General features: G+C 43.9%; 2 protein-coding genes across 2 annotated transcripts; both read right to left on the reverse strand.

Moving 5' to 3' along the window:
- Positions 1–35: 35 nt before the first annotated feature.
- Positions 36–15927, reverse strand: lhfpl2a (LHFPL tetraspan subfamily member 2a). Its single transcript, XM_077623165.1, has 4 exons — positions 15678–15927; positions 9180–9234; positions 3371–4005; positions 36–405 (listed from the first exon to the last, which is right to left on the reverse strand). Exons 3-4 carry the CDS (start codon positions 3768–3770, stop codon positions 149–151), a joined length of 657 nt encoding a protein of 218 aa, XP_077479291.1. The 5' UTR covers positions 3771–4005; positions 9180–9234; positions 15678–15927; the 3' UTR covers positions 36–148.
- Positions 15928–16408: 481 nt separating this feature from the next.
- On the reverse strand, positions 16409–22205 carry arsb (arylsulfatase B). Its single transcript, XM_077622527.1, has 9 exons — positions 21713–22205; positions 20900–21086; positions 20629–20819; positions 19928–20135; positions 19576–19819; positions 19424–19494; positions 18334–18450; positions 17066–17340; positions 16409–16862 (listed from the first exon to the last, which is right to left on the reverse strand). Exons 1-8 carry the CDS (start codon positions 21986–21988, stop codon positions 17081–17083), a joined length of 1554 nt encoding a protein of 517 aa, XP_077478653.1. The 5' UTR covers positions 21989–22205; the 3' UTR covers positions 16409–16862; positions 17066–17080.
- Between the last annotated feature and the right edge of the window lie 108 nt (positions 22206–22313).

A 22313-nucleotide genomic window follows, 5' to 3' on the forward strand; every position in this document is an offset into this window, starting at 1 on the left:
CCCACGTGGCGGAAAGAAAGTCAGTAGCCAGTAGCTGTTGGTTGCTGGTTGCAGCGTTTTTATTGGTTGGGAGTGGCGTAAGCCCCTGAAGTGAAAGACGCGGCGACGCAAAAGCTATTTACAGGTATTTACAGTACGGGGTCGGGGTTCAGAGGAGGCAGATGAGGCTCTTGCCCTCCTCGATCTCCTCCTGCACCTTGTCGCTGGACGTGGCGATCTCGGCTTGCGCCGAGAAGACGGCGCACAGGAAGGTGAGCGCCGTGCCGCCGGCCGCCGTGTAGAAGGCCCAGCCCATGGAACACAGGCCGGCCCGGTACGGCGCCGCCTCCGCGCCGCAGTATAGGCGGGCTTTGTCTGAGCCCCAGCCGGCCGGATACAGCGTCAGGCCCAAAATCAGGAATAAACCTAGGATAGAATGGGTGGGGATCAAATACTTGCTTTAATCTAAAACAGGTACATGTATATACACGCGTATACGTGTTTGACGCTGTCTCGTAGGCCAATCATTTTCGCAATTTTCGTTGGAATGACCACAAATTTTCACACCTTGTGTTGAAATGTTTCAAGTTTTCGTGAGTAACGTTTGGCATTTCAATCTTTTTAAGTTAAGAAATGCCATTGACTTCAAAACAAAAGGCATTTTGCGTGTTAGATGTTTGGACTTAGTCACCGAAGACAGTGCAGCGTGCTGTCTTCACAAATTTTGCTAAGAAGACACCAACTTCAAAATAAATTAGGACTTGGCACCAAAAATGTCAAGAAAAGGGCTGGAATGGGGGTTTTCACACATGCTCTTCTAACACTATTCCAAGGACTAGACCAGGCTTCACCGTCTCTGCTGTCTCAAAATTATTGGCCTCTGAAACAGGGTCAAACATTTTAAAATGCCCTCAATGAAAAATGTGCAAGAAACAGATCAAAGTTTGTTTTTCTTTTACTTTATAGGTGCTGCTCAAAATGTCAGATCTCATGTCCTACTTGGCCTTATGGCATACTACCCTGAAAACTTCCAAAGTTAAGCAGGCTCGTGCCTGGTTAGTACTTGGATGGGAGCCTGCTGGGAAATACCAGTTGCTGTAAGTTCTTATGTTACCAAGGGGAATTAGCCCAAGTGCTACAGTGCTCGCTTAGCGTGTGAGGAGCAGTAGCTTTGACGAGTCATTTAGTAGAGTCATCGGCGTCACATATTTGAAAATCTATACTCATTGTGCAAATATGGCTTCTCACCAAACATTTTGTACTGAAATGTGGCATAGGCTTGCGTTGCATGCACTATGGGATAGGGTCAGGGTTCAAATGCCAAACTATCGCGGGCCAGGCGGCCCAGTGGTTAGAGTGCCAGTCTTTGACAACTGGAATCCTGAGTTCAAAGTCCACTCCCTGCACCTCTTTTGTCTGTTGCATCATGTCAAATGACGATGTCATATTTTTTTTTTTTAGCTAAAACTATTGGGGGCTCCGCCGGCTCAGTGGTGAGAGCATCAGTCTGCGACACGCAAGGTCCTGGGTTCGCATCCCGGTCGTGTCTCGAGTTTTCCCGACAATCGGTATCATGATGATGACGTCCTCCACCCGCCGAAGGCGGGGGGAGGACCATCATGATGACGTCCTCCCCCCGCCGAAGGCGGGGGGAGGACCAACATGATGACGTCCTCCCCCCGCCGAAAAAAAAAAAAAAAATATGACATCGTCATTTGACGTCAAATGACGATGTCATATTTTTTTTTTTTTAGCTAAAACTATTGTGTGCTCAGTTGGCTCAGTGGTAAGAGCATCAGCCTGTGACATGCAAGGTCCTGGGTTCACATCCCGGTTGTGTCAGGAGTTTTCTCAACAATCGGTATCATGACAGTCCAAGATGATGATGACGGTCCTCCCCCCGCCTTCGGCGGGGGGAGGACGTCATCATGTTGGTCCTCCCCCCGCCTTCGGCGGGGGGAGGACGTCATCATGTTGGTCCTCCCCCCGCTTTCGGCGGGGGGAGGACGTCATCATCATGATACCGATTGTCGGGAAAACTCGAGACACAACCGGGATGCGAACCCAGGACCTTGCGTGTCGCAGACTGATGCTCTCACCACTGAGCCGGCGGAGCCCCCAATAGTTTTAGCTAAAAAAAAAAATATGACATCGTCATTTGACATGATGCAACAGACAAAAGAGGTGCAGGGAGTGGACTTTGAACTCAGGATTCCAGTTGTCAAAGACTGGCACTCTAACCACTGGGCCGCCTGGCCCGCGATAGTTTGGCATTTGAACCCTGACCCTATCCCATAGTGCATGCAACGCAAGCCTATGCCACATTTCAGTACAAAATGTTTGGTGAGAAGCCATATTTGCACAATGAGTATAGATTTTCAAATATGTGACGCCGATGACTCTACTAAATGACTCGTCAAAGCTACTGCTCCTCACACGCTAAGCGAGCACTGTAGCACTTGGGCTAATTCCCCTTGGTAACATAAGAACTTACAGCAACTGGTATTTCCCAGCAGGCTCCCATCCAAGTACTAACCAGGCACGAGCCTGCTTAACTTTGGAAGTTTTCAGGGTAGTATGCCATAAGGCCAAGTAGGACATGAGATCTGACATTTTGAGCAGCACCTATAAAGTAAAAGAAAAACAAACTTTGATCTGTTTCTTGCACATTTTTCATTGAGGGCATTTTAAAATGTTTGACCCTGTTTCAGAGGCCAATAATTTTGAGACAGTAGAGACGGTGAAGCCTGGTCTAGTCCTTGGAATAGTGTTAGAAGAGCAAGTGTGGAAACCCATATTCCAGCCCTTTTCTTGACATCTTGGTACTAAGTCTTTTTATATATGTATGTATACATGCATGTATGCATGTATGAATACGTGCGTGTATATATATATTTTCTTGTATACTTGGACGCATTTTGTTGCATTCACATACACAAACCTATGTGTATATACAAATAGACATATATATAGTCTTCAATGGGTAGCAGGCGGGGGACACACCCTGAAACAGTTGCAAGTCTTATCGTGGGAACACACGGAGACGGACAACCAATCATGGTCACAGGGGTAATTTAGAGTAGGAAATGGGAGTACCCGAAGAAAAGCCACGCAAGGGTGTGCTTACTTGCAGACGACGATAGATGGCACCGAATCGTGATCGGTCTTCCCAAAAACAACGTGGCTGTGTGTGGAAAAAATAAAAGAAGTGCCAATCTGTGTGTGTTTGTTTCACTTTGTGTGGCGTGCGAGAAAGTAGGTCACCAAGTTTTTCCACATGTTGTTGCGCCGACGCTTGCTTCCGTTGGCCAAAACGTGGCCTTTTAAAATACTCAATTCAAAGTTGTGGTCCCCCGCCCGCCCACCGTTCACTGGTTCAGCGCCCGCTCACCGGCGATGCCTTGCAGCAGGCCGCAGACGTTGAAGATGCTCTTCTTCATGACGCTCTGGAAGCAGACGGTGAAGACGGAGACGAAGGCCACGGCGCACAGCAGCAGGATTCCGGCGGCCAGGAAGATGCAGGTGGCCTGCCAGAAGCCGCTGGCGATCTCCCCAAAGTGCACGGCGTAGGGCCCGCACAGGACGCCGCGCTGGAGGTGCGGCAGCTTGACGCAGCGGCCGTAGATGCCCAGCGTGGGGCGGTAGGCCTCGCCGTGGCGGTGGTGCTCGGGGGCGCGGGGGAAGCCCACCAGCCAGTCGCTGCTCATGAAGGCCACGAGTTCGCCGAAGGCCGCCACGATGCTCAGCAGCGTCCACAGCATGGAGCGGCAAGTCACGATCACGTGGCACATGGTCCCGCGCTCCGCTAGAGTCCCTCGACGTGTGGCACCGCCGGCCCGCCCTCGCTCATTCGTTCCTTGCTCGCCGGGGCTTAGTCGCTGGCCAGGTTGTCCAAATGGCGAGTGGACTGTCTGGAACGCGCCGCTCCGTCCGATTCGCCGAGCTTGGTCCTGCCCTACTTTTTCTCTCCGGTTTGCGTCTCTACATGGTCTTGCCCAGCGCTTGCCCCGCCCACAAGGGACACACCTGCCAGGTGGAAAAAAAAACAGAGAGAGGTGAATCGCTTTTTATAGCACGCTAACTGACCTATTTTGTCATTGTTTTACAATTGCTTTCCCGCTAGCGGCTGCTGATAATAATAAAAGATCATAAAAATTTATGTCATTTTACACTCGAATCGGATTGGTTTTTACCATTCGGTGGTTTGGGCTTTTTTTCAATTCTGGTTGTGATGTCACAACCAGAATTGATCACATTTCATTACGTATTATCATTTTCTGTCCGTTTTTGGATGGACGGATTTGTGCACAAAATACAGTCAGCTGTCATTTTAAAGCCAATGAGCACCTGAAAAAGTCATTCTTAATGTCTTGAATTCCATATTTCAATAAAAGTGGTCATCAAAAACATTCCCAAGTTGTTTTTTTCATGGGCTTCTGGCGGATTGCTTTCAGTCTCATTTTGGCTGGCTTCCAGACCAATGGAAAGCGGCGCCTTGATCACAGTTCAAAGGTTAAGCACCCCGCCACAACCTATCGCCCAGGCCACACAGCTGCGCCCATTTATTGGCACGGTGGTGTGTTTGTTCTGTGACATTTTCCCTGAAATGAGCTGGCTTCCCGCGAGAGGCCTGCAATTTTACTGCCGTCGGTTTGAGGGACGAGTCTTCGGTTTTGTCGCCTCGCAACTTTGTATTTGTTTCGGGTGTCCACAATGAAGCTGTTGTGCCCTCCCCGACGGTCACGTGACACCCCGACGGCCGTTACGCTATCAGGCGCCGGCTGACCCCGGGTCAGCTGCTTAATGGAGAGCCTCAGGGTGAGTTTTTTTTCCCTCTTATCTTTTCTTTGCACGCGAAACAAGACAGCAACGCCAGTGTTTCCTTTTACAGCCCATGACGTGTTTGACCTGCTAAATCCCACACTTGGTTTTCAGTTTTAGCTTTATATACTTCTTTGAAAGTCTTTTTAGATCATTTGTTTTGTGTTTACATTAACTTTAGCTATTTGGACCAGATTTTGAAAATACTTATTTTAATATGAAGTTTATTTATGTCCCTAAATATTTGCTAAATAATCTGTTTTGTGTGGTCCTCTATTTTGACAACAAATCAAATGAAATAGTTGCAAACATCTGTTTTTGCGCAGCGAAACAATGAGAACAATACAAGTATAAATTATGTGATTTAGGAGTCTAATCGCAAAAGAATTGGGTGACGAGTTCACGGTCAAAATACGGGTCTGATTCCAATTTTGTTCATTTAAAAACAAAACAAAGGGAGCAGGGAACAAGTACGCTGGTTTTCATCATTCTATTTGATGTTCCTCATAAGATCTGGCCCCAAAAAAACAAGTCGAGGGAAGACCGCCCCAAATCCCAACAGTGGGCTTAAGCGGTCGCGTGGCGATTTGGACTCCTTCCCGGCTTTGTCGCCAGCCGAGGAATTATCGGCGGCGTAATAAGAGCGGGACAGCGGAGTCAGCTTTTCCACGGGTCGACGGGGCCAATATTTCTTGACGCTTCAGCACATCTGCGGCCATGTTTTGATTTTGATGGAGAAGCCTTATGACATCAGCTCGCCGCACCACGTGCGCTCCACATCTCCAAATTCCTAGCAAAAAAAAAAGGACAACAACGCCTCTCGGGACCCTTCCTTCCTTTTGAGTGGCCCCTCGAGCGGCGAATCTGGGTTAAAACAACACGGCGAGCCAGGAACTCGCGTCTATTGTCTGGCCGAGGGTTTCGTCACTCGTCTCCGCCGGGCCAAGAGTAACATCCCGTCATGTGACCTCATCATCCTCCGCTTCTCTTTGACAAATGGCGTAATACGTGGTCAAACGTGGATTGATGCGCTCACACCGAGCATCGATATATCGTTTAATAAAAAAAAAAAACTGGACAGACTTGTTTTGGATTGTAAAATAGGACAGAATGAGCTTTGTTTGAATAAAACGTTGTTTAGGAGCTCTGGCAGATTCCCCGTTTGGTGTCAGACTGACCTTTGTGTTCACCAATGCAGGAAGCACAAATGAGTTCCACATGTAGAAAAGGGGGGCCGGGCCGTTTGGGATAGGAGGGGGGGCGAGGGGGTCTCGTTGTGGATAGCCGGAGGCGGGAGGCCTCTGAAGAGGACATGACTAGTAAGCACCTGTTTGTCTCCGAGACCTCCATTTTTGGCTAAGTTTAGATTCAACAATGGAAAAGTCTGGCAGCAGCCAATGAAAATTTGGACTCAAATTTCTTTTTGTTGGTTTTGTTTTCTTTTAAACACTTATGACCTCGCAAGGATCCACTCAAGGGTTCTTCAAGCCAAAATCTGAAAACGCAGTAGTCAGTTATCTTAATAAAAACAGTTTCCAAACTAGCCCTTTCATTTACCATAGGGGAAAATCACTATGTTGAAGGGAATTTATAAATGAATTTACCAGAGAAGACAACTATTAAATTAAATCAAGTCTCTTTTTTCCACATCTTAATAGCTTTTAATGCTGGAATTTTTTGAATATGAACCAAATGTGAGTTATACATCACTTTTGTTTAAAACTTTACCTTCGCGTCGATTGGTTTGGCCTGGGCGCACCTTTGAGTGGCCTTGTTTGGGCGTGCGTTACGTCAGGTCGACTCGTGGAAAAAGATGGCCGCCGAGGAGCAAAGCAATGGAAAAAAAGATGGAAGATGCAGCTGGAGAATAGAACATTTGGCACGGAGAACAACCCGTCGAGAGTTTTCCAGTGGAGGGAGAAAGAAAAAAATCTAAACACAACGCCCACATAAAAGCTTACTGCGGGCCACAGGTTGCCAGGCAACAGCAAAATAAAAGCACTGAGGCAAAATATTGTATTCTTTTTTTAGAAATTAAAAATGTAGATTTCTTTTATTTTACCTGTATTTTTTTTAAATCGGTATTAAATCTAGAAAAAATGACGACTTATAAAATTATGATTTAATATTTTGGAGGGCCACACGACTATACCAATATAATATTACCATTATATAAAGTGACTTAAAAAATACATTAAATTAAATAAAATGGAAGCAAATGTAAATATCATTTTGTTCAGTCTGTTAAATAAACAAATGATAATCTCAGAATATTTTTAATACTAGTCTTTATTTCTGATTTTTTTTATTAAAAAATTAACTACCAATTCTAATTTTGCTGTCCACGATTATCTTGATAACCAATCAAAATGAGAGCTTTGCAAGAAAGAATTATTTTGGTCGATCTTGAAAACAATGAGCGTAATATTACAATCCAAATAAGGTTTGTATTTTTTGGGTAGTCCCACTGTGCAGCCACCGACCCTCTCGTGCGTGGACCCTTGGTAACATCCAGATGAATTTCACGCATACTGAAAGCGCACAATGGTGCTAAATGGGGGGCTCCATTCTTCACACCTATTTCCTCTGCCGGCATCCCGGGGGGGACCCCTCGCCGCTCTCCCTTTCCCACTGTTAGCGCCCCGAGCCCGACACTGCATCCATTATGTTTAAGCGTTTCCAGCCCCGCCTGGGCCCGGACGGAATATAATCCCGGGGCTCCGTGCGGCGGGAGGACGAGGGTGGGGCGCAGGAAACGGGTACCTCCGCGGAGTTGCTCTGGAAAGTATTTTGTCGGACATTGTTCCCAGCGTCTTTTGTGCCGGGGGATGAGCGCCGATTAATCCCCACTTCCCCCGAAGCTCCGACCTGCCGAGATTCCCACAAAAGTGGCTTTATCCAAACGGCTTCGGGGGGCCAAATATGAAGGGGGTGGGTTCGACTTGACCCCGTCGTACTCCAGGGGAGACAAAAGCAAAGGGAATGGCGAAAAGGAGAAAGCGCCAAAGTAATATAAGATTAGAGCTGGGCGATAAAACGATAACGACGATTATCGTGAAATAATTTGTCAGCGATAATATTAAAAACATTTGATAAAAATGTGATTACTTTAAACTGCAATTACACCACCCAACCACCAGAGAGAACGGGGGCATTGTTGCGAGATGAACGCTGGTTCCAGACCAACGCTCAGGAGAAGAGGAGGATGATGGGGAAACGTGTTTTTAGCATTTTAGCAATAGAGGCTAACACAGAGAGCTAACAACCAAAATAAACGATTATGAGATGCAGGACAAGACCGAGATGACCCACTAAAAGATCAAAGTCAATTCTCCCTAACACTGCCAAAATAAACGATTATGAGATGCAGGACAAGACCGAGACAACCCACTAAAAGATCCAAGTGAATTCTCCCTGGCTACTGCAAACAAATTATTGCGACTCAAAGACAATATTTACTATGAACTCATTTACCGCCAATGATAGTGAAATAAGTCCCCCGACAAATTTGTGAGCCTACGTCAAATTGAAAAACAAAGCAAGAATATTTTGGGGGGGAAAAATGCTTAGCTCTCAGTAATTCTATCCTGTGACCAAATGAAATAAAAGCGAATTATAACGTTGAAGCTGACCGTGGCAGAATGTGAAAAACAAGATGGAGATAACAGGAAACAGGCCAGTGACAACAAGCTCCACTATTCTGGGCAACGACGTGACAAATGATCACCTTGTTTATTATGGTAAGGGGGTTTTCCACTGGCAAAATGACCTTCACAGGTGGTCCCTGTTCTCCATCGTCCGTACCATTGTTTTCCCCCGTACTGGAAAAACAGAGCCCCCCACCCCCACCGGGCCTCCCTCCGACACCCCCGACTTCCTTCTCCGTCCAGATAAATACCGCCGTGGCGATTTCCAGACTCAGCGGAACATTAAGCTTGGCCTCCGTTCCCAAAATATATAACGTTACTGTATCGTGTCAAACGGCAATGGGATTTGTCGGCGTGCGGTCGGGTCGGGATGATTTCAAGATGGACGACGGTGTCTTGAATGGGGGGAGAGAAAGACGGGAACAATGGTGGGAAGCGCAAAAATATCAAAGGCAGAAAAGCAGGAAGACTCGCTTGTTTTCAGTCGGAACGCTTCCTCCGCTATACAAAATATAAAAAATGACATTTCCATGCCCTCAACGGTGGATTTGCCCACAACCGCATCTCATTATTTTAGTTTTAGTTCAGAAATTCAAGCCCACATTTTGAACCTGATAAAATGGGCTAAGTATATTAAGGAGCCCTTAAAATCTTAAATTAGCATAACTATAGGGAAATGTTCTTTTTATACTCGATATGGAAAACATTGGCAACACATTTGAGGACACCAACCTTTCACGTGGAACCTCAGGACGGATGGAACGCTCGAGGGATGATGACGATTAACCTGTTGATAAAAACGAGAAGGAAATGATTTCAAAACTGTGCACCATTAAAGCATTCTATTCAAAATGTTCATCATTTAGTGGAAAACTCCACCGAAACCAACGTCAAAACGATGTATGGCGCCTTCTTCTGGCAATGTGTGCATTTATCAAAAATATTTGTGCGGGGCAGTCGGTATTTACTAAACAATTTATGAATAAACTCCCACTCAGAAAGTTTCACTTGGGGTTTGGAGCATTGTAAACAGTCATTGTAAACAGACATTGTATTCAGACTGCATTTAAATAAATAGTTTTCCGAATGTTCTTTTTTTAAACTACTTTCAATGTTAAAAGGACTAAAGTCACTTTCCCTTTCTCGTTGGTTTTCAAATATCTTTGCTGAAGCGCAATAAAAGCACATCTGAAAATCTCATTTCTTTCCCAATGTCTGGTTTGAGTGGAACGAATCACAAATGGCCGCTTTATTTCAGGTTAGTAGTACAGGTCATGAAGTTTGATCAATTATAAGCCGCTACGTGACGTAAAGGGCTCGGATTTTTCACATATTGGAGACAGGAGGATTTTCCATGAGCTAATGGTGCCTGCGAAAGTAGGTCGTTGACTGGATGGATGGAGCATTTCTTTGTCTTCTCAAAAGTAATGACTCACATACATCAGGCTCCAGGTAATTAACTAATGGCTCGGCCCTCCATTTACACGATCCAGACGTGGGTTCACCCGCAGTTCACCGGAGAGAGGATACGCTAGAGTAGCTAGCAGGGGTCAAACAAAGTGTTTACCAACTTAGAAAATAATTTATATGCTATAATAAAAAAAACGATGCCACACTGCTACCCGGACTTTGAGTTCTTTATCATGCAAACGTTTTATATTCTGCATAAAAATGTTGCATAGCACGAGGCAAGAATGTTCCTTGTTTTTAAATTAATTAACCAACTTTAATGCCATTGCAGTTTTTTTGGATGCTAATGGAAAATAGATTTTTTTCCCTGATAAAAATCCTGCTCATTTCTAGTCCTTTTGAATGCATGCAGTAGTTCCCATTTACAAAATACATCCGATGTGAGCGTGGAATTTTACGGGAATCTTTCAGGAAATGTACACGAAATCCATCCCTTTGCTCTGTCCACAAATGATTAAAAAAAGGATTCCTTTTTGGTGGAAGTCTAGAGAAGACGGCGTCTCGCTCCAAATTAATTTTGGTGGGATTATGGACATGGGTAGTGGCAGCCTTTACAAATTCTTAGCTGGCAAATAGCTTTTGGCTAAAAGGCAATGGCTGGACGCTAAGCACTTCCACAGCTGGGGGAGTCCATTATTCGGGCCGGGGGGGGGTGCTGGGGCTCTGAAGCAAAGCTCATAGCAGCCACAAAAGACTATTCAGAATGGTTTTTTTTTCAAGTTAAGAGGGAAATGTGGAAGGTTAAACTTAACTTAACTGTCTCCAGTGATGCACTTTGAAGAAGACACTCGGTCAAGATGTTAACTTTGGGAGCTTGTGATTAAAAGTTTGCTCTTTTACCACAGTGATTCAAATCCCCGAGTGGCTCCACCAATGGCAAAAAGTCAACGCTTCCGTAATTCATCATCACCCACATGTGGAGTGGCTGTGGTAAAAAATTGGGTAAAACCTCTTGGGGCCGCTTTTGCTTTGGAGGATTGAACTCAAAATGGATTAATTTGAACCAAAAAGGGCAGATTTGTATAAGTTATAAGTAATATTTACATTGAGGGTATTGCAAAATACACTTGTTTATGGTTACACTACTTTTCTATAGTGAACTTGATCTCAACACTTGAAATCAAACGACCAGTAGGAAGAACCGGTTTAAGAACTGGTCTAGACGCCTTTTTTCTACAAACTCAGTGACATTGTCTTGTTTTTCTGAAGTGACCTCACACGGCACCACCCCATGATAATCCACATAATGAACCCTTGGAAGAAGAAAAAAAGAAAACATTTAGCGCAGCTGCAGAGGTAAAAAAGCTCATCTCGAAAAGATGACTCCGGCTCCCCGGGGGGTTCGCGCTGATTACACAGCGGGCCGCTAATGCTCGGATTGTCCGAACGCCAGCCAATTTCCTCCAGTGGGCGTGCGTGTGGAAGTCAACGCAGACCACGCGCAAACATGACATCATGATTAAGTCGGACGCACAACAGATGGCTACCGATTCGGGAAGGATGGTGGAGAATTGTTTTCCAGAAAAAAAAGGGGAACGGGGGGAATAGATCATAGTCAAAGAATGATGACTAACACGATGCACTAGTTGAACTTTGAAGGGGCTTCGTTTCATGCTTTGTTTGGAAATTTTAAAAAAGGTTGAAAAAAAGTTTAAGGTTCATTTTTGAGTCTTTTAAAAACACTTTGGAGCTACAGAATTGACCTTTTTGCCTTCAGAATTTCTTTCCAATTATAATATTGCATTAAAACAAGCAAATGGAGATTTTAGAATATCGGCAAATATCGTATCAAAAGATTGGGTATCATGTTGACCTTAAAGTCCTGATTTATACCAACATAAAGTGAGTATTAAATAGCATTCCAAATGTTCAAGACCTAAGAATGAAGTGAAAGTATTTTATGGTAGGGGTCTCCAACCAGGTTGCTTGGAATCGGTCTGCAAAGAGAAGACATTTTTCGTATTTTTTCTGTAAACCCTTTAAGAAAAATGTGATATTAAAAGTGTCGGCTATCAGAATGACTGAGTTTTGAGGAGAGTAGAAGGAAGCAGGCTGGTGGGGGGTATTTTTTTGGAAGAGTGAGCCCCAGACGGCTGCACCAGGGAGATGGATCACAGATGTCTGACCCTGGAACGCTGCAGTTAATTGTGAAACTAAAAGCCTCCCCCTGGCTTTTTGTTTTTATCTCCCGTTTTTCGCCTCTCGGATGGTGTTTTCAGATCTATATGGGTCGAGCAGACACTTTTAGAAGCTGATAAATTGAGCAGACTTTCCCTTTCTTAAAAAGTGCAAACGCCAAGAGATTGTTTTACGGAAAAGCAATGGTCATCGATCAAGAAAATGTATCATTTGCAAAAAAAACGTCAAATTTTCCGAAGATAATTTGCTCCCCCGGGTAAGTGAAATGTGGACTGCTTTGTCATGCTAATTTGAGTCAAATGTCATCATTTCAAAGTCCAAACTTTAATGTTACATGGATCAAATTGTGAAGTTATAAGAAATTAGAAATAGGATTACAATTTCATACTTAGTCTAGCCAAAACAATGCCCAATTTTTTTTTCATACATTCTGGTTGTGATGTCACAACCAGAATTGTAGTCAGGGAGCATATATATTGATAGAAGGAAGTTGACAAATGGACGTACCTGAGATTTTCGCACCTATCGCGTCTTATTTTTTTTTTTGTAAAGTAATCTGTGGGTGTAAAAATGCTCGTGACGTCAAAACCAGAATTGTTGATCATTTCTAGCTTTCTAGCAGACGCCGAACATCTGAGAAGACTTGCATTCTTAAGGCTTTTTTTCTACATTTATATCTCATCTCATTTTCTCAACTGCTTTATCCTCATAGCTGGGGGGTGCTGGAGCCAATCCCAGCTGTCTCCAGGCCAATATATTCATTGTATTTATTCTAGACTCATCAATTAATGGCGTTTCGACTTCTTTTATAGCAAATGTTCTTTGCGCTGCGAGTGTGGTGACAAAATAAATTCATTCCAGCCGTCAGAATTCCGTTTGGTTTTACGTGTTCGTGGCGCGTGCGGCTACGAGGCTTTCCCGCGACTGGGCGCCACGCAAACATCAAACGTCAGGTGCCAGCTGGCGCTTTGATAGCGACTATTTCCACTTTTTTACCCAATGACGTCGACTGCAACCGCCCGCATGGCGAACCCCCCTGCCCCCCCAATTCGGTGAATCCCAGCCCCCGCTAAAAAAGCACTTGGCCCTTCCCCCACGAGTCAGTGGCGGCTTTCTTTTCCTTTCTTTCCTTGAGGGGGGAGTGCTTTGTTTTGGCCCAGGACCCCACCCTTGAAAAGCAAGCTCCGGGGGCTGCTGGGGCTTCGTGGCCACCCCCCATCCGCCCCTCCCCGGCAAGAGGAGCCGCCTAATCGAATCAAGATTGCATGACGGCCACGGCAATCAAGTTTCACGCCAGTTTGTCGACTCGAAATCAGCTGTTTGGCAGCGCAAGTGGGACAGGAAGCCACGTGGGAACGCCGAAGGCTGCCCGATGCCTGCGTGTAATGTTAGGAAAGAAAAAAAAAAGAATGGCTTATTACGAGCTAGCTTCCATCTTTGTGTAAATATCTCTTTATATGGCTAGTATTCTTGTGAGGCGTTATTACTAGCTAGCTGCTACCTTTGTGTAAATTTCTCTTTATATGGCTTCGAATCTTCTCGAGAGGCGTATATAGGATTTTTTTTTTTTTTAATTTGGCGAAATTTGCTGCGGTTTAGTTACGACGAGGGTTATTTTCTGGGGTGAACTCAACGGGAGCAACGAGGGCTTGGTGCCAGTTTATCAACATTAGTACAGGAAGCCACGTGGAAATGTTGAATAATGCCAGCTGCACTTTGTCACAATTCACATGGACGTGACCTTATTTTTTTTGGGGGGGGGAGCATTTGGAAGTTTGTTGAACATCTCGACGTGTGGAAAAAGGCAGCCGGACGACGCAAATGGGCCAAAAGTAACAAGAATGGGAGGAAAACAGCTGTTTTCTATCATCTAGTATTTAGGTCACAGTCAAGAGAAAGTAAATTATGGGAATTGTCATCTTATAAGAACAATGGTTTAGACTTACCAGAACGTTGTTGTAATAGTACAAACAAACAAAAGTGACATTTAAAATAAAAGGCAGATTTTATCTTTCAACTCATTAAATATTATTATTATTTGTAGACTGTTCTCAAAAGACTTTCCAAGTTCTAGACCATTTTAACAACTTCTTTTTCAGTCATATAAAAATAAAAATGCTACTTTTTAACGTAATAGGCACCATTTCTTGTCATTATAAGTTTCTTTAAAAAAATACCATCTACCATCTCTATACTTTTAAGTCTATAAAATGAAGAATTCCGACAATAAAGATATCCCTCCATTTTGGGGCCAAAAAGGAACGCTATATGTATACGTGCTTATTTCTGTTGCGGAATATCCTCAAAAATTATCCGAGTGGGATTTCCAGATTTATGCGTGGAGACCAAAGCCAGAACTTCTTAGAAGTATCAAAGCCTTTGCATATGTCGCACGTGCGGGAGTTTCTCCTTTTCCAATCCGCCCTATCTAATTTCTGTCCTACTGCAGGCGTGACGGCACGACTATCGGCTTTTTTTCCAAGCTTTCAAAGTGTCGTAACGCGCCTTTCCGTAGCATCTGCAATGCGCGTCTGCCAAGAATGACGGCGCCGAGCTTTAATGTGGCCTTCCAAGAAGAAGGGCCGTGGTCCACGGGGACGGGATGAATGAAATGCGGGATGTTTTTACGCTTTTGTAAGGGGCCTTAAAACGCAACCCTGAGGGACGCCATGCACAACCACATTTTTACACCCACGGATTACTCTACAAAAAAAAAAAAAAGACACGACAGGTGCAAAAGTTTCGGTTACGTCCATTTGTCAACTTCTCCCTATCAATATATATATATGCTATTTGACTACAAGTAGCGTTACACACCCAGATTTGATTTGCACTTTTATGAGATGGGCAGACACCAGAGTATTATAGGACAAGAAAGAATATTTATTATAAGATATTGATAATGAACATCCAATCTATTTGAACTGGAAGGATGGGCAGTGATCATTCAGTCCAAATATTTTTTTTCTGTTGTGACCCTTATGACTCATCTATTATTTAAACAAGTCTTCATGTTTGTTTGTATTTCATTGAGCCGGGGCTCTTTTTGTTTACAGTAAAAGCCAGAAATTTATTATTAGTGTAAACATTTGAAAATTCCTCAAATCATACAATAGCTTGGACTGATTGAGTCATCCTTTATTGATCTTACACTCCATTTATGGGGAAAGTGCTATTTCAATTATAAAATAGAAAGTGAGATTCAGAATATCATTTAATACGATTTTTTTTTAAACAACGTATGACTTTACTAAAATAGACAAATGTTTGGGTGCTACATTTTAACTTTCCGTACTTTTGTGGAGGTAATTGTACATCTTTTAGCACGCAGTGGCAGATTCGACACATTTCACGGTAAAAATTGAGCAAAATGACTTACCTTTGGTTCACCAAAAGAAAACTTTAGTCACGTTAACATAGCGTAGATTTTTTGTTTTAGTTCAATCTCGAAAAAGTTTGTTAAAAGCAGTGACGCAATCACATGCTGGAAGGACGCCACATGAGGAACATTAAGGAGGAAAAAGTGTTAAATCGGCTTCAAGTTGGAAATCGGAAAACTAAGAGTGGTAAACTAAGAAAGTGTAAAAAAAAAGACATTTGTTTGAAGGAGATTGTACTTACGTTAGCAGGAAAGATGCTGAGGAGAGCTTTTAAACGCCTTTCCACGAGGTTGGACGAGTGTGAATTTCTTCAAAATGGCTGGAAGATGTTTCCTTCCTTTATGCGAAAGACGACATTCGGGCAAGAGTTCACTTTCCTACGAGTTAGCTGCCTTCGGGTGGTTTTGGTTCCACGTCCTCCTCCAGCGGACCGCAGAAGAATGAATGGCCACCGCTAGCCTCCTCAAAACGTTGCTGGTTGGGTGGACGGGCCTAGCTCACCCGACAGCCAATGAACGAGAGCTGGAAAGCAGTAAGGACCAATTGGAAGCGAGCTGTTGCCCAAATAGCCAATCAGGCTGTAGAAAACGTTGAGGAAAGTTATATAGCTAATAAAAATTAGCAAAACGGTGTAGGTTTTCTCTATATACAAAGTTTACACGTAAAACCTTTTAACCTTTTTTTGTAATTAAAAAGAATGACGCTTAAGACCTTAACCCTTTATAGGGAAAAAGACGATTTTGGTCATTAAATAGATAAAAAATAAAAACATAAAAAACGTAACTATTAGCTATGATCATTATTATTTCATCTATAAATTACGGCAATCTTAAAAAAACAACCACAATTAATAATAATAGAAACAGAAATACACACTTGTTAAAGCCTCCTTTTCATAGTATTAACTTTAAATTGAAAAAAAAAATGTATATAACAAAATGTCTGCAATATGTTTAAGAAAAAACACAAATATCTAGTCCAAAAGAAGCCTTCTTTAATGTCAATTTCTAAAGGGTCAAATTTCTTTTCCCTAGGGTTTCTAGAGACATTTTTGTCGGACTCCTCACGTTGACACTGCGGGTCAAAGGTCACCATGGAAAGGGGGAAGGTGATAAAGCAAAGCGGGGGTCTTCCTCGGAGAGTTCAAATGCCAGGGGAGTCAAAGTTCAAAAAACATATACCTCCAGAGAAAATTAGCTTCTCCCGCTTAGATTCCTCTTTACGAATGATTCTTCTGAGGGGAACAGCGTGGCAAATTCCTCAGCCGCCAATCACAAAAAAAGCCCTTGAGCACAAAGTTGAATCTGGGGAATGCTTGCCATTGTGCGAAAATGCTGGCATTTCAAAACTCAAAAGTCAATGGCACCCAAGGAGTTAAATGCTGCACGCGGCTCGAGAGCCACGTGTTCAACACCCAGCTGCCACTCTAAATAAGAAGAAAAACAACAACATTAATTCGGGCTATAAATCAAACATTCTCATGACGATACGATCTAACGATGTTTTGGATAATGATTACAAATGACATGATTGGATTAAATATCTTCTTTAGTGACAACTCAAAGACCAACCATTGTCAATGGCAACGAATGAGTTAAAAAAAAATGATAAGCTCTATGAATCTCCAACCTTTTTCCAAGGCATCTAGGCCCAAGGCCCCCAGGCCCCGGCGGGCCCCGGGTCACAGCGCGGATCATCGTCGGGGAAGAAAACCGGCAGGGCGCTCTGCTGGTGGTGGTGCAGCCGGGCCAGAAGACGGTCCACCACGGCGGGGTGACTGGCCGAAACCTCGTTCCTCTCCTCGGGGTCCTTTTCCACGTCGAACAGCATGATGGACTTCAGCGGCTCGTGCCAGTGGGGAGACGAGCCGTTGCGATCGGGTCGCGGGAACCAAGTGGCGCAACCTATGCCGCAATGCAGGAACAGGCCTCACTAACAAATATTCAATTTTTTTTTCTTTTGTAATAATGAACTCACGACACGCCAAGAAACAACGCTAGACTTCCAATCTCGACAAGGTTTGTACATTTTCCCCTCCCAGGATTGGACATCTGGCTCCATCAATGGCAGCCAGTGAGTTAAATGAATGTGGTGCAAGGGTTAAATTAAAAATAATAATAATAAATAATTTTAAAAAACTGTTTACAGTAATCCCTCGAATGTCACAGGTAATGTAGACTAGACCAGACCAGCAGAAAAAAAAATGCTAAGTAGGTTTACCCCAATTATAACTACCTTTTTTACTTCAGTGTTGAGTCCTAGTAGCAAGAGTGGCTTCCGCGTGGATTTTTACATTTTTATGAAATGTAAAAAACAAATGTAATAATTAATAGTAGAAAAAAAGTCGCAAAAAAGTGAATTCGCCATAATTGAGGGAAGACTGTATGCTTGAAAAGGTTCAGCTTTGGTGTTTTTGTGTGATAGTTTGATGGGTCAATTGCACGGTACACGGTCGATTGGTCGCTAGTCTTTTGGTCGCCCGGAAGGTAAGTAATATTTACTTCTTAAATCGTTGCTCAAATTCCCTAAATACAAACTGCTAATGACTATTTAGTCATACTTAATGCCCTATTAATTATTAGGCTAAAGAAAAGCTCCAAATTTCCCGGACTTTTCTTGTTTTTTGTTGGAGAACTTGTTAAGACCCTGACTGACGTCGCTTCTTAAAGGGACAACGCATGTACATACAAACTCTTCTACACTCACACGTCGACTCAGTGAAACTGCTCATGGCCATTGTTGGCTGTTATTGATGCGTAGACCATGTTGTTTTACCTTGTTTTGTCGCCGGTCTTTTGGTCGTCGGTCTTTTGGTCGCCGGTCTTTTGGGCGCCCGTTGTCGCGGTCCGGGCGACCAAAAGACCGGCGACCATTCGACCACACACGCAATTGCACACCTGGATATCCAGTGAGCAGCTTCCAGTTTGACGACCGAATGGCGGCGTGGATGGAGACGTTAAAACCGGAGCGGAAGACTGCTTTGCCGGTGCCGTTCCGATGCTTCCATTCGGAACCTGTAAGCAAAACAGTAAGCATTTTTAGACGGGAATGATCGAATTAAGCCAGGATAATCGAGCCGAGTGGTCACCAAAGTCGTTTCCTGGAAGAGCTTGAAGAATAAAGGCGCAGGCAAACGCACAACACGCACACAGAAACGCGTGGGGGATCGGATGTCAAGAAGTTGACATGTAAACGACGTTGACTGATGACGCCTTCAAGAACGTAGTTTCCGTCTTATCGGCATTCCTTGGGGGAGAGACGCCACTCGCATTTTAATGGATTGAACTTCGATTGACGTCAATGAGACAAAAAGGCTTAGAGAAGAACATTTGGTTAAGTTTTAGTCAGTTAAGCAATCACTCTAAATCACTCTGAAGCGCTTTCGGAAAAATCACGGGGTGCAATTTCAAAACCGTTCACATTCACTTGTTAAGCAATGGTTCAAATTCTGGTAAAAAAGAAGAAGAAAAGATCATTGTTTTATATTTTTCATCATTTATAATACTACACACAAGTGCCATTCTATGATGTGGAGCTGCCAAGCTGATTTTTTACAGTGGTAATAAAAAAATATAAAAAATAGAATTCTATTTTATTAATGGTGGTTGGCATAAGGTCAATTATTTGCCATCTTTTTCTAGAATATGTATATCTAAAACCTATATGCATTTTATCTAGGTATTCTTTAATAGATTAAATAGTAGTAGACTATTTAATTTAAAAAAAATCCCATTAAATTAAATGAATTGAATTTCTTTTGATTTTTTATTTCATTTGCGATATTAAAAAAAAAAAAAAAATCAAACTACCAAAATTAAAGAATATTTGCTGATTGCCTTTTTTTTGCAAATGAAAAGACTTTACTTTTAAAAAAGGCAATTTGTTTTTAGTGGTTGAAACTACTGCGGATTAAAACGATTGTCGGATTCACGGTGGCGGCTTCGTTTGAAATAGGCGTCACGTGTGATTGGACGTAAAAGGACTTACACGGGGCGACGTCGTCGTACATTGGATCAATGTTGTGCAGCAGTTCCAGCCTGGGCGAGGCAAATCCTTGACTGGAATATAACAACGTTGTCAAGAGACTTTTGTGTCAAAAAGGTTCCTGACCCGTGGGCCAACGATTCGGCATCCCCCACCTGATGGTGTTCCACACGTCGAATCCGTCCAAAGGCTTGGTGGCGTTGAGGCGGCCCCCGGCCAAGCCCACCAAGGTGGGCAGCCAATCGGAGACGTGCACCAGCTCCCGGCTGGTCCTGCGCGGCCGCTTGATGAGCGGCCCGGTCACGAATCCCACGCCACGGACTCCGCCCTCCCACAGCGACCACTTCCTGCCTCGCAAGGGCCAGTTGCTGCCACCGGAGAGCGTCTGGCCACCGTTATCTGTAAAAAACATCACATATGCTTTTTTTGTCAGACACCAATTGGCTATAATAGTACAACTATAAAAAAAAACCTGTTTACCTGAAAAGAAAAAAAATGTTGCAGTACCTGTGGAAAACACCAGGACAGCATTTTCCCAAAGTCCAGCTTCCCGCAAGGCCAGGCTGATGTTGCCCACCGCCTCGTCCATGGCCGCCACCATGCCGGCGTACGTCCGACGCTGGGGGTCTCGGATGAACGCGTAGGGCGCCACGTAGCGGTCGGGCACCTGCAGGGGCGCGTGAACGGCTTGCAGCGCCACATACAGGAAAAGAGGCTGAAACACAAGCACATATACAATCATCATGATTCTCATTATTTTATTCAATTGTATTTCTTGTAGCGGTACACTGTCATCTTATGTATTTATTTTTTATTTTTTAAATTGCCCTTCACAAAATGCGCGCAAAACTAACAATAAAATTGGATGTCAATTCAGAGCTGAATAATATTGTCGCATAGTCCTAAAAAAAATACCGTATTGTCTGTACTATAAAGACCAAAATTTTCTCAAAAGAGGACAGTGCGCCTTATATATGGATCAAAATTGGTTAATCATGGTAAGACATTCCCTTTAGCTGACTTCCATCTAGTGGATGCATAACATAACGCACTACTTTGACTACGATTACTGCGCCTTAGAATGTGGAAACCATTTTAAAACAGGTTATCTATTGAGGGTGTGCCTTATGGTGTGGAAAATGCGGTAATTAAAAAAAGATTCTGAAATGCTGGCTGGAAAAATAAACTAGAGCGGCAAGCCGAGTCACCTTTTTTGGGTCATGTTTGGCAATGATCTGGACGGCTCGCTGACCGAAAAGCTCGGTGGAGTAACGGCCTTTGTATTCCGGGGCGGGCGCTTCGTCCTCGCGGAGGTCCAACGAGCAGCGGCTCAGGTTGAGCGCGGCGATGTGGCTACAGCGCATGTGGGTGTAGTAGTCCTCACTTCCCGTCAGGTAGCCTTCGATGCATAGGAGTTGTCTGGGTTAAAGAGCGCCATGTTTTACGAATAAAGCCCTCGAGGAGCTGGATCATACAAACCAAAGTAGGAGTCAAAGCCACGGCGCGTGGGCAGGCAGTCCTTCTTGTACATGCCCAGGTGCCACTTGCCCACCATGTGCGTGGCGTAGCCCACCTGGGAAAGCAGCTGAGGCAGCAGGACCTCATCCAGAGGGACGCAGTAGGGCTGGCAAGGCCAGATGATCTGGTGCTGCATGCCCGTGTGGATCTGCCAATGTCAAAGACAAGAGAGACGCGTTGGTGAACGGAACGAGGAACTCTGAGGGGAACCGCTGACGTAATTTTCCATCCGACACCTGACAGATTTTAATATCTTTTAGCAAGCATTATTCTTATAATTGACAGGTTTAGTCCTTGACCTCTAATATTCTTAAGGCCATCTTTTATTATCGCAATTCTTGGCAAGAGCATATTGGATGGGATACGGCGTATCGCGAGATAAATTGAACTTGCGTATAAATGTGAAATGACTTAATACAAATCCAAATTATGAATGTGAAATTACTTAGTAACAATCCAAATTATATTAAGTAAAAAAAATGTTAATAAATATAACCTTCCCAGCATACAATTAAAACTATTAAACATTTGCAATCAAGTAATACTAAGAGACATATTCAATATTCTTTTTTTCTTCTGAAAATGCAGAGCACAAAACAGCATTTAGAAAAACTAGACATCAAGTTTAACACATCACCCCAAAAATATAACAAAAATCTGATTCAAATTATAGTTATACATTTCAATTGAAAATATAGCACATGTATACCTTAACCTTGTATATACAATGTTTTGAATTGCAGTTGCATATATCGAAGTGGGTCACAATCTCACCTGGTACCGTCCGGTCATGAGCTGGTTCCTCGAAGGGGTGCACAGCGGCTGGACGTAGTAGTTGTCCAGGCGGACCCCTGCTGCTGACAGCTTGTCCAAGTTGGGCGTCTCGATCTCCGCGCCGTGGTAGCCGACGTCGTACCAGCCCAAATCGTCCGCCAGAATGAACACGATATGCGGCTGTCGAGAGCCGGAGGCCGCCGGGGAGCAGAGGGTCAACAGCAAGGCGAAGAAGTGAAGCCTCTGTCCCATGGTCACCGCGAAAGTTGACTCCATTGGACCCCGGCAAGTAAAGAGCAAAGCCCACGTCGTGTCTAGAAGGGAAAAGGACACATAAATGGAGGAGCGAAAAGTCTTGCGTGACAACTTCTTAGAGCGAATGGACCCATTTTGCTTTTAAAATGCGGAAACGGTTCACTGGCATCCGTAAGATGTTGCCACCACTCGCTGCCGGCGGCTCAACCGCCAATCAGGTGACTTTAAAGGTCACGTGAAGAAGGCGGAAGTGGATCTGACTACACGTGATAAGGAAGTGGAACCAAAAATAAAATGTGGAGAAGCGTCGTCACACATCGGCCATTTTGAGTCAGAGCCATTCCAA

The sequence above is a fragment of the Stigmatopora argus genome, chromosome 16, assembly GCF_051989625.1.
Source record: "Stigmatopora argus isolate UIUO_Sarg chromosome 16, RoL_Sarg_1.0, whole genome shotgun sequence".
In the NCBI taxonomy this organism is placed as follows: domain Eukaryota; kingdom Metazoa; phylum Chordata; class Actinopteri; order Syngnathiformes; family Syngnathidae; genus Stigmatopora; species Stigmatopora argus.